Consider the following 13,049-nt stretch of genomic DNA (forward strand, 5'->3'; position numbering starts at 1 on the left):
AATATTACTTTGAGGTATATTTTCTGTACAAAGTACAAGTATGAGAGAGATGTATATGCATATTTTTTGGKTCAACTAACCATGATGTGCTACTCTGTAGCACATTCAGTTTTAAAATTTGAAAGCAAGGGCAATCTGGGTTTTCATTTGAGGAAGAAACTCGAAGGAAATAGTAGAAGGAAGCAAGGGACAGCCCACTGTCTTTGTCTTTCGTGCTGTTTTAATCTGTGAGATTACAATGTAGAGAAGAAACCATCTCTTCTCTTGCTACATTCATATCCTGCGTAAGGACAACAAAACTTAGTGTGTAGTGGCGTTTTGGTTAGGGTTTGTTTATTCTGTGGATTTGCTGCTGGTAGATTAACTGCTCACTTTAAATTCAAGCCTTCTAATGATACAGATTTTGCTTGCCTTTGCCAGCTGAAGAGAGGGAAATCAGCAGAAAACAGCTGGCATTAGCTGGCAAATGAGCACTGATGATCCAGTGCCTGTCCCTGCCAATGGCTGATCTGRAAATTCAGAGAAGACTCAAAGTGAGATGTCTGTGTGATGATGTTTATACTGTCATTTGTTCTTTGGGAGATTCTGAGTAAAACATTTACATTTTCTGTGCTGTTTCCACTGCCTACAGAGCAGTGTCATTGGTGCTTGGAAAACCTCTTCTGAAGTTATGATTTAGAAATGTAGTTTTGGTTGGTTTTTGGGGTTTTGTTAGTACTGACACACGCCTCATGACATGCAAAAAGTGCAGGAAACTCAGGACACGCCAACTGTGTACATTAGATGATTGGAGTGAGCCCTTCTCCAATCTGTGGAAAATAACTGTTCTAAACTTCAGTTTTAGTTGCATGCAGTATATGGAAAATAATTGAGAGATATCATTAGCTCTAGGGCAGGAAAACCTCTTAGTTGCTTCCCTGAGAGCAATTTCGCTCAGGACTGGACCGAGTAAATTGAATAGTTCATGGAAATCAGTTTCACTTGGAGGCACTGTGTATTTTGGGAGGGGAAGACAAATCCTAGGTACTTCACTTTTTGTTTCTGTTTCTTTCCTTGAGACTAATTCGTGGTGATATATGATCAGTTTGGTACAGCTTCCAGCAACCCATATATCCTGTGGCAGTTAGAATAACACTGATTTACGGTCTAGCCCTCTGCCTGTGCAGCCCATGCATCTGGCCAAACAGATTCTTSTACTCTTCTTTATGAGTGTATCAGCTGCCAGTGCTGAGTTGATGTGGCAGTCTTACTGCTGTACTCAAACTGTTTTCATCCATAGCCTTGCACCACGTATGAGGAGGGAATAAGATTCAGTGGCGACTGTTGCTTTTTTACCCCAAATTCAGAGTATGTGCCACATCTAGGATAACACAGCCTGCATAGGTTGTTGGTGCACTGAAACTAATCTCWCGCTCTTCCTGTGTATGAGTTGCTTTCCCTTTCCTGTCCCTGTCATCCTTTCTCTCTTTTTTTTTTACTATGGCATCCTTCTCAACAACTGCTCTGTCAGCTGTTCCTTCTCTTCCTCCTTTCTCACTTACGTTGCCTCTAGGTTTTTTCTCTCATTCTCCATATATACTTCCACCTTTGTCTCAGCCATCCAGTGTGGCTCCTCTACAACCTGGAATTTCCACAATGGCTCCACATTTTCAGTATACTTAGGAGCTCTGCCTCTGGATGCATCTCTCTTGGAGGCTGCAGTGACCACAGCCTGTTCTCAGTTCTCCTCACAGCAGCTGGACATCTCCAGCACCATGGCCACAGAAGCTTGCAGGTATTCAAGCGCCCAGAAAAGATAGCTTTGGCTGAACTCGAAGAGGTAGTTCAGAAGATCACTGAACCATAGAATGGTTTRGGTTGGAAGGGACCTTAAAGCTCATCTCATTCCAGGGCCCTGCCATGGGTAGGGACACCTTCCACTATCCCAGGTTGCTCCAAGCCCCATCCAACCTGGGCACTTCCAGGGATGGGGCAGCCACAGCTTCTCTGGGCAACCTGTGCCAGTGCATTGATGGTCACTGAAGAGGCACTGAGGGCTTYTATGTGTATCTCTCACATTTTCCTTCCTCAAGAGTAGATGCACATTTCTCTTTCCTGATCACGTTGCACACATAGAGGTGTGAGCTGGTGGTCTCCAAGAGTGGGCAGGCAGTGGACGGGAGCAGGTTGTGTGAGCATTGAACCATTCAGGGATGAGTCCTGGTCAGAGGCAAGGATACCCTCAGCTGGGGTAGTGCCAGAAAAGAGGGGAAGAGACTGGAGAACTGCTGAGCTTGGCTGAGAACTGCTCTGAAAGTCCATCCACAGCACAGCCTCTGTGGGACTGGGTGAATCTGTACATGACACGGGCCACCTTTGGCTCTGCCTGTCTGTAGGGACACTTGCACACACTCCTTTGGRAGGATGTGGCACCATTGCTCTGCTGATGGGAGAAACGCCTGTCTTGGTACAGRCATGGGCTGGGCTGGGGAAGAGATCAGCTGCAGGGCAGAGCTGGGCTGGAGCAGCAGCGTGAGCACTACGGTGAGCAGGGCACAGCATTGCTGCATTTTTGGTGTTAAATATCCCCTGATGAATTAAACCAGCATTCTGTTGGCATTGACAGGTTGATCTTTAGTCATCCTGACCAGGCATGACTAAATCCAACATAATATGTGCACACATTAATGTTAATTTTAAACTTAAATCCAGCAAAGATTATATAGCATGCTGTGAATTCTTTTTTTAAAAAAGATCAGAAAAAGCACTGTATAAAGTGTTTAAAATATCTCAAAAGGAGCTAAAAATGAACCTTAAGGGACACATCACCTCCTGCTGTAGGTGGCTGATTATTCATTGACTTCTATAAAGGTTCTTAAAAGTCTGTTTGTTTAAAATGTTAACTTCTACTGAAGTCCAAAACAAGTATGGATTTAAAAGTGTTACCTATTGTGTGTATTTAYTCGCATTCAAAGGATTAAGTATCTGGTTCTTTGTTGTGAAACCRAAGTGTTTTCTTCTGTGTGAGTCCTAGGGAATTAATATTTTGTGGAAACATAGGTACAKCTGTTTTGTATGTGCACATGTTGATTTGAGCTGATACCAAGTCCCAGGAAAGGCASTGGGACATCACTGCATTGCCCTGACTGAGGGTCTGGTGTTGTCAGCTTCAATACTACATGTCAACTCTAAATTGTGTTGCCTGTGCATCAGACAAAATAGAACTGATAGCTTTTCCCACCTCTGATTTGGCTGGGAAACGCTGACAGTAAATATTCTGTCCCAGGCAGTAGCCTTAGGAAGATGAACTCAGGGGATGCACAGRAACAAGTATTTCAATAATGAGGGCTCATTTTTAAAGCATTGCATAATGGTACTGACATTTGTATGACTCCTTTTGAATTTTCACCTATCTCAAGTGGGGCTGGAAGGGGACTGATCCCTTGGTGTTCTGTCCTACAGCTGCTAGACAGTGTGTCAGAGCCTTCTGCCTAGTAAACGACGTAGGGAGCTGGAGGAGAGGACTCACTGGAGCTTTTGGAATGGCTCCTGGCTCCCAGCATGAGTCACTTTGGATTTTGCCACTTTGTGCCTTGGAGATTTGGACTTTGTSTCCAACTCTCTCGCTGAAGAAGGCGATCAGGAAAATTCAGTCAGAGCAGGGGAACTGAAACACACACAGAACACGTGGAAACAATCCAACAACAGGCAGCCTGAGCTTTCCTGCTGCGTCCTTGGGCTCTGCAGAGCAGCCCAGGGTGCCTGGGAAAGCCACTCTCCAGCCTTGTGTTTGTACRAGAGCACAGCCAGACCTGCACTGCTCAGCTGCAGCCGGGACTCCAGCTGGGCACCAGATTGTCTCTGATATAGAGCAGGTAGCACAAAATCACAGAATCASTAAGATTGGAAAAGACCATCAAGTTCAGAAGTGTTAAGGATATGGATAGTGATTTACAATAGTTCAGATTTACAATTTAGAGTTTAAGGAGACAATATAGGAGGGGATATTGAATACCCCAAAACAGAGGTGTAATGCATTTGCAGCCGGGCTCACCAGGGTGTGAAGCTTCTGTGCCAGGCACTCAGCTGTAGCTCACCTGTTCTTGCTCTTCTCCCACAGTGGCTGGATTTCCCCAAAGGTAATCTGAATGTTCATACCTTGGGGATTCAATGCATTAAACAGTCAAGGCTCTTTTTCATTCCCAAAAAACAGGTCTTTTCTGGCCTATTCTATTGGTTAGCTGGTGAATTCTGGTAATTAAATTGATCTGTCACCATCCTCATGGATGCTGCAGTAGCTTAAAGTCAATGAGTTTATTAGGGAAAAGATATTTGTCAGTTGTGTTGTGGCTCCATTTAATTTAAAAGCTGATGTTCCTCTTATTTGCCTTCRTATCTCCTGCCAATTATTGGTAATATTGCCAACATCCAGATCAAGGACCTACTTATAGCAAAATATTTGCACTCACAAAAGCCATTTGAAAGCCAATATTTGAATTCCGTAAAGCTATGTTACGGCTTTATTCTTCAATCTCAAACACTAATCTGTTTACATTATTTAGGGCTTATATAACTTACTCATACCACTTTGATTGCTGCTGTACATTTCTCTTTTAATCTGAGTGCAGAAAGGCAGTGTTTAGAGCTGTCGTGATCCCAGTGATCAAGTCCAAGATGTATCTTTGTTTTTTCCATCCCAAATGTCACTGGGTGATGCCTGGGTCTTTTTTTCCCCCCAAACATTACAGTGGTCTTGACTGAAACAAGTCATCCACCAGCTTCCAGGAGAGCTGTGCGTGAATTCAGGACCTGTCCTTAGGGGACTGGCTAATGCCTCTGAACAAATCGAATAGCTATTTGGTTTATAGCCTGGCTGCACTTGGATTTGCAGTACCCAGGGGGGAAAAATCCATAGGTCCTGTTTGCTTTTCAAATCATCAAAGACAGCAGATAGCAGCTTTTTATCTTTCCGTTCTGCAGGAATATGTGGGATGCTTTGCCTCACAAAGCAGCGCAGGTTGCTCTGTGCTTTTGTTGTTGACTGGATTCCACTGTGCCAATAATTAGTGCTGGTTACCTTGGAAACTGCTCTGCACCCCACTGAGAATTTTGACAGGCACATTTTGACTGAAATTGCTTTGTTTTCACAAATTCTGCAAGTACACATGTAGTTAATCCTTTTCCTGTGCTCTCCCTGTGTTTTTTCCCTAAAATGTAGCAAAACTAATGAAACATTTTATCCTTTCCRTCTGATTGAAACTTTCTATAATCCCTTCCTTAACCTCAGTGCTCCAGGAGCGTTAAATTGCCCTTTACATCTTCCATGGCCATGGCAAACTCAGAGTCTTGCTGTATTCRTGGCAGCATTGGGTAGAGCTGTTGCCAGAAAGAGGGAGGGGTGATGCTTGTCCTGGTGAAATTGTGGGGATGTGAAATGCATTTTCCTGTTGGGAAGAACTGTCTCTGTTGCTGTGAAATGGGTTCTCAAAGTGGGAAGGAGCAATAAATGGGCTGAATAGAGTAAATAAACACAGGCGACTACAGGCAGGAAAGGAGAAGAGCTGAGGGCACCCGTAGGCAGTGTCTCCTGTCAAAACTGGTCCTCAGAATAATCATACAGAATTGCACACAGGGATAGGGGAGAGAGAGAAGATAAAAGGCACTACTGGATGAGGGCTGTCAGAAACAAACAGCTGAGCAGTTTCACCTAAGCAGTGATGTTTGTAGTAAACTCAGCTTCTCCATAAATTAATCTTGAGGTTGTGGTTGGTTGGAAGAGAAAGAGGAAGAAGTGCTAGAGGTTGAAGGAGAACCATTAAAAGGGCATGTGAGGAGCAGACATCACACATCACTGTGTAGATGTCTCAGAGAATTTATTTTTGCTCTTGCCTTAATAGTTGCAGATTTTTGAAAAAAACCCCTATTTTTTAGAACTATTTTGTGGAAGTATTTATGTCATGACCTGAAAGCTCAGACACTGTTTTTAAAAGGCTCCTGCCACCATCTGTATATCTGTCTCTGAGGCTGGTAAACACGTCTGTTACAAAAGTTAATGGCATGGAAAGGTGTCATGGGAAATGAAAGTACTGTATGTAATGTGGCAGTGGAGACACCTGCAGTCCATTGACAAATGCAGCAGGATCAATAAGAAATGAAGGAGAGCTTTGAAATAATATCTTGGGCTTGTACAGGATCTGATCCCTGATACTGGACTGTGCAGTGGCCAGGCTTTGGCATGTTAGCTCATTTAMCAGCCCCTGGCTGGGTCTGTGTCAGGGAAGGGGCCCTCAGCTATCTGGAGGCAGTRTCTGAATGAGCCTATCTCACTGTAAATCTTGGTGCTAGAGTGGCTGGGCTGTGGATTGTGCCCTTCAGTGTGTTTGTGAGAAGGGCAGCAGCCTTCTAAACCCAGCCAAGAGGGAAGGTCGTGGCTCCCCATACCATCAGCAGCTGGTTCAGCATCTGCTGTGCATCTCAGTACTCTGGAAAAGGTTTGTGTCCCCAAGTTATCATTTAAGAAATTAATCTATTTGTTCTTGCTTGTATGTTAGTGTTGTTTTTGTGGGCTGAAGTAGAGTCAGAGAGAGTCTACCTGTTTAAAGAGGGAAAATAAATGTCTGCAAGCAAAACTATGTCTAATTAATATATAGCCTGCCATCCAAGCTACCTCTCTCTTTTTATTTTTCTTTTTTTCTTTTTATTTTTTTTTTTGTTTTGGTTGTTTGTTCTTTATCATTAGGCTGCCTTGAACTTTAATTGAACCATAAGAAAGCTATGAAAAGTCTCAATAGCAGCCCTGTGAGGATTTGACTTAGCCATTGGATCTTCTATTTATAGTGTCCATTAGTACAGAAATGTCTGTCCTTTTGCAGCAGTCATGTACAGCAGAAGCACTGCTCTTCTGATGAACTGCCCATGCCACCCGTGTCAMCCAAAATATCCATCAGCAGTGTTCTGAAATAAGCCTTTCTTGATTAAAAAATGCTGCCAAACAWAACAAACTGAAGAAAAATAAAACACAAGCCCAGAGGCCGTTTGYATTTTTCACTTTTTTTGTATAGCCTGAAATAGAAATTTCTATTTATCAGATACAGCCTTTCACCCTCAGATGTATCTCCCTGTGAAGCATTATCTTTGTCCCAAGCAAATTWAACCAGGGAGAGACCTGAGAGGGTGAGCACTGTCTTCTAGGCTTGTAAAGCCCATTTGTACYMGAGAACCAGGCTGGGTAGGAACACRTRTAAATTCTATTACAAAGAAGGCAGTTTTTATAAGGATTTGTCTTAAACTCCTGCTGGGAGGAGGGTTGCAGTAGCTTGGCTAGTGGAAAGCAGTCAACTAAGTGGATTTCCTTTGGATACACTTCAGAGTACTAAATCTGGTATAGGTTTGCATATTCTGTATCAGAAAATAATTGGAGCCTTTAATTTAAATTTTCATGTAAACATAAGCTTCCAAAACTGATTCTCTTAACAGTCTTCCTCACTGAGTCTTGGTTTGTTCACCTGAGCTAATAGCACAGACTTGATGATGTTGCTTCTGTCAGTGGTGTTGTGATTAATAGTTTGGTGRAAATTTTGACAGGAGGGTCATGAGTTGTATCCTCCAGGTTTGAAGTGGTGGCACAAACTGGCATGAGGTCTTCTGTAGCCATGGCACTCAGCAAAGCTCTGTGCCATCCTCTGTGTTAACCAGAGCTGTTCTGAAAGAGCAGAATCTGAACAGGGATCTAGCAGGTGTCAAAGGATGCTTTCTGGAAGAGTAGTTTGTTTCCCACACATGGAAGGTGCTGCAGCATGCCACGTGTGTCAGCAGGAGGAGGATGGGCTGAGCTGCAGGTTCATTCTTCTGGGTTTGCCCAGAATCACTTGAGGTTTGCAGATTTTGCAGAATCACGTGAGGTTTGCAGCACAGGGAGCTGTCAGGACCTGTAAGGACCTGTAAGGATTCCAAATTTGTGTCCAGTCCACTGGTCTGCAACAGCAGCACCATGTGAGAGTCTGGGAAGTATCTTTTCTGTGTTTTTCACGARAGGAGGGAACCAAGAGGTGCCGAGAAGCACCCCCAGCATCTAGCAGGTGTGGAAGCAGCCCAAAAGGAGATTCAAGACCCCAAAATGATGTTCAGACCCTTGAAAAGAACTGGGAAAATTGATGAGCTTTAAGTCAATATCCCTGTTCTTTGGTCCATAGGACTGGCCACATGCATGACTTGATTTATGGGGTTATGGTGCTCAATTCAATCTACTTAACCACAAAGGGGAGTTTCATCTCATACTAGGGGTGTGTTGTTGAATAGAAAAAGAGAGAACTGGAGCTGCTGTTCATCATCTTCTCCTCGTACAGGCATCTCTATCATGTAGTCTATTTTGTAAATATATCATCTCAAAAAACAGTTGATTTGTTTCCTCCAATGAAGAAGGCTGCCAGAACTTCTCACCCCTGAGAGTAAGAAATCAGCCTYTTTAGATTTCTAGTCTGAATTTATCCTCAGCAAGTTTATGTTTGTGTATTTCAAATGGTTTTTTTCAAATTCATATTTTCCAAATCAGCTTGTTTTTTTCATTGCTTGGTAATTGTTGTGGTGTATTCATCCGTCAGCCAATGGAACTGTTGCAGTCACTGCCCTCCAGGTGACCAGCCAGTAGTACAGGGAATTTGAAGGTATAAACATCAACAATTAGGAATGTTCCTTGCCAGTGGGTGGGGATTTTTAGTATCTCATTAAATAGCTTGTGTAAAAGAAAGATTAACCTAGCACTTTGGTTTTAGACAAACATGGCTGTGAAAGTCAAGTAACTCAAATCTATGGTTTTTGGGGAAAACAAAAGGGACAAATGAAGAGGAATAGCTTCACATTAAAAGTACAAGGGAAGTCTGTAAGAGTAACTGTGAAAAGAAATCATTATAAATCTAATGGACAGTCCCCTTGTCAGCATGGTTGCTRTAAAGTTACATGTAGGGCATTGATTTAAATATACTTGCTCTTCCCAGCCAGTTCTTGCCTGAAGGACGCGGTAATGGGTGAGCAGAGCTTTTATTGCTGCCCTCAGGATGGTGATTAATGGGGGCTCTGGCAGGAGCAGGGTGTATTGATATCTGCCCTTACAGACCTCTGTCGCTGCCCGAGGGCTGGAGCAGCAGTGAGGTTTGCTCTGTTCCCAGGTGTGCCTGTCTGGCAGCTGGTGGCTGTGACTGCAATGCTGCGTTCCCTAGGGGTCAGCTCTGTCTGTATTGGGAACAGCTCTCAGCCAGCACTTGGATGTAGCTGGAGAGGGAAGGGGTTTAWTTCCACTGAGTTTGGCTGAGAGAGAGAAATATATTGATTAATGGCTAACGGAGAGCAGACTTGTATCAGATAAGAACTACAAACCCTGTTTTCTCTGAATTCTGYTGGACCAACCCTTAAGACCTTGATTTGTTACATCGAAGGTACGTGCACTGCCAGAGGGCAGGAAACTTCTCTGGTTGCTTCCATGTGCACCTGTGTGCCTGCTGACATTTCAGTGCACCTTTGATGGGTCTGGAGTTGAGCTGAGACACAGTTTCTCAGTTTAGAAGAATTCGCTCCTTGAGTGCTTCTATTACTACTCTGCTCAGCAGAGCAGCCACTTCCTCAGCCCCTCCCAGCTGTGCTACACCTTGAAGGCAGTAGCAAAGAGAGGAAGAGCAAAGCGTGGGTTGCATGGCATCCAGCTCTGTCAAACTGCAGTGCCTGAGCTGGCTCCTTGCACGGAGCATGTCAGAGGCCAGCCAACCAAAAAAATATTACCCTATGAAATCCCTTTGCATGATAGACCCTTAGACCTACTGTTTAAATAAAGTGGGCCTAATCCCTTAGACCTACTGTTTGAATAAAGCTTCGTGTGGCAGTCTTAAAAGGGGTGAGGAAGACAAAGTGTAGATTTTAATCATACGGAAATGTTATTTGGCCCCTCAAGTTCCTCATCAGTGTAGATGGCTGTCTGGGAAGTGCCTGGAAAGCGTACTGTGTGCTGCTGAGGAGGAATTAGCATCCACAGTGCATGTTAGAATGCAGCTAACTTCATAGATTAAATGTCAAGAAATCTCATTACTCAGCTGGCCATTCTACCCTGTTTCCGAAACACTACCTGCAGAAATTTTTCTAGACATTTAATAGATGATCGTCTTAAAATTTTGCAGTTGCTGCACATTGTCCCTAGTAGAAAGAACATTAAATAATGATGCTTTGTGCATCTTGCTTAGAGCAAGCTCCTGATCTTTATGAATACTTTGCATTTCCCACTGAAATCTTTGGAATATCTGGTCCTTTTATTTTTAATGATTTCCTTATATACCAGGGAAAAAAAATAACCTTTTAAAATGAATTAACTCAGTCTCTTTTTTATTGTTTAAGCTAATCTTTATGATTTTAAAACACCATTCTGATTAGCATGCTTTTCTTTCTTTCTTTTTTTTTGACTTTGCTACTGCCACAGAAGAAGTGTCTGCGAGGATAGTACAAGTAGTAACAGCTGAAGCTGTAGCAGTACTGAAAGGTGAACAGGAAAAAGAAGCCCAGCACAAAGATCAGCCTGGATCACTACCTTTAGGTAAAATGAGACAAAGAATATTCCGGGTATCCTTGTGTCTGCAAATGTGTATATGTATATTAAAAACACAGGTCCATCTGTGTATTCATGTCGATTATGGTTGTAGGTAAGCCATAGCCACCACTGGATAAATACTGGAACCACAGGATAATGGTGGGACCCTTGTGTTCCCAGGTTTTCATGGCCCTGTCTCATTCCCTGTTTGCTCTAAAATCAGTTCTGTACCTCATGTCTGACTGATGAGTAGCACTGCCATGAATGCTTTTGGTGGCAGGGTTTTGTGATGGTGTTTGTTGGGACTGTTTGTAGTCAGCCATGTGCCACATGAAGGATTAATGTCTGATGAGGCAAAGATGGAGTGACATTTAAAAAGAAAGTGAGGCTTTTGTCGGGTGGTAGCTGCTCAAATAGATGGAGGGCGAGCACCTCCACAGGAAGCAGAAAGGATTGGGGCACACYAGCTTGAGAGCAGCCAGGCAGAGTTAGGGCAGATTGTGGAAGAAGGAGTCACACGTGATAAAAGCAAATTCCATCAGTCCGTACTGGGAATGGTAACACTGCCACTGGTCCATGCTGTCTCCATCCTTCTGCTGCCTCCTTTGTGAAATGTCTGTTGGAAATGTAAGTGCACATGTCTGTCTRTCTRTCTATCTRTCTRTCTRTCTATCTATCTATCTATCTATCTATCTATCTATCTATCTCTATYCATATCTCTMTCTATCTATCTATCTATCTATCTGTGAAAGAAGGTAGGTATACAGCCATTTGTACCTGAAATGCTTCCTCCTTGCCAGAAAACTTCTGCAGTAGCTCAAAACATGTACATCAAAGGCCAGAGAAAGGACATACTCCATCCTGAGGTAAGGAAGCCTTTGCCATCCTGCCCTAGGATAGATTCTGCTGAATGCATGTACATTGTGATTAAATCAAAACAGTGCCCTGCAGTGTTTTCCCCACAAGCACTCTGCCTGCCTTGATGCAGTGTCTGGACCCTGCTTAAGAATGAATTAAAGTCAAAGAAGAATTTGGAATATTTGCTTGACATTTGGTTCCCAAGGGTTTTTGCTTCGTTGAACTAACTTAGAACTGCAGCAGGGAGACATGTTGCTTGGTAATTCCCTTCTTTGCAGAGGCTCAGTTTTACATGGAAAGCCCCAATTCCCCAAATCACTTTACTTGGGCCTGGGAGAGGCAAAATGGATATTCAGTTCAATCTAGTCATAAATCATTTAAAAGACATTGTGAGAAGTATGTCTTCACTTAACAGCTGTTGATGTTACAGTTCCTGTGGTCAGATGCATTGTGATGAATTTATAAATACTCCGTCCCTGGACAGCACATCTTAAGGACAAGTCACAYATGGTCTTTTCCAAATCACACTGAAATCAATAGGAGGAGGCCTGGAAAATTCTGTTGGGACTTTGAAAGTGGTCTGTCTGTGCTTGGAAGGAAGCCATGAACTGGAAACTGAGATATGCTTGTTGAAAGATGCCATTGATAAGACAAATCTGTTAAAACAGATTTGTTTGGGTTTTTGCTTTAAACATTGGTTAARCCCCAGGAGTGGATCTGTTTCTAAAGAAAAAAATTCTCAAAATTATTGGTATGAGATCAGAGGTTATGCTGAGTTCATTTAAGAAACTTTCATCATACTTGAGTTGAAATAATTGAGAAAAAATAATTTGGTTTCAGTATCTGGTCTCATGACTGGGAATGAATGTAAGCCCCAGTCTAAGTGCATCACTCTGCCTTGCTCAGCTGAATCACTGTTATGTTACAGCTGACATAAGTTTGATGTCATTTGCATTTAGACAAGCAATAATTGCATGTGTTCTGTGATTGACCTTGAACTCAACAGAAGAAAAAAATAGTGTGCAGAATGGGTTTTTTTTCACATACAAGGTAGATTGAAGAGATTGGATGCCATTTCTGATAGCGGATGTGAATTTGTAATATCTTATGCTCTGACTCTTTTTTTGTTTTTACCTTGCGTGACTGAAGGCTTTTAAAGAGGCAATACTGATTTAAGAGCATCTTGTATTTTATTTTTATATTGTGTTCTACAACCAGAATTTTGTAAATAATTCATATCATAACAAAACAACAACAGACAAATCAATCCTTTTATTATAATTTCAAAAGTCTGTGTGTTCTGCAAGGGTTTGTCTGAAAATCCAGCAGGCTTGAGTGCCCATCAGATAATTCCTCAGGTAAGCAGAACATGCTGACTGCAGCTTATATACTGTACTGGTCTTCCTGGAATTAATGGCTGTATCTCATTTTCACTGTTTGATTTCTAGCAGTTGAAGAGTCAGCCAACCTGCCTCCTTCCCCACCTCCATCACCAGCTTCTGAGCAGACTGGAGTTCTGGAGGAAGGTAAGGGTCTCCTGGATATTGCAGTGCAGAGCTGTCAGCAGAGGGATGAGACATGAATCTAAAGGACGGGGGAATCAGAAAACGGAGATGCATTCTGCAGTGGAGATACTTCTCTTGTG

General features: G+C 42.8%; 1 protein-coding gene across 20 annotated transcripts in view; it reads left to right on the forward strand.

Annotated features, from left to right (window-relative positions):
- MAP2 (microtubule associated protein 2) overlaps positions 1 to 13,049 on the forward strand; it is a 215,016-nt gene that overhangs the window by 156,117 nt on the left and 45,850 nt on the right. For 14 of the 20 annotated variants that reach the window (XM_057389853.1, XM_057389845.1, XM_057389846.1 and 11 more), the window contains 2 exons: positions 10,439 to 10,552; positions 12,853 to 12,930. In XM_057389853.1, the coding sequence (XP_057245836.1) occupies positions 10,439 to 10,552; positions 12,853 to 12,930 (192 nt within the window). The remainder of the gene's footprint in view (positions 1 to 10,438; positions 10,553 to 12,852; positions 12,931 to 13,049) is intronic. The other 6 variants (XM_057389847.1, XM_057389860.1, XM_057389861.1 and 3 more) reach the window with 4 other exon arrangements.

The sequence above is a fragment of the Malurus melanocephalus genome, unplaced genomic scaffold (assembly GCF_030028575.1).
Source record: "Malurus melanocephalus ecotype Western Australia unplaced genomic scaffold, MMel_1.1 scaffold_20, whole genome shotgun sequence".
Lineage (NCBI taxonomy): Eukaryota > Metazoa > Chordata > Aves > Passeriformes > Maluridae > Malurus > Malurus melanocephalus.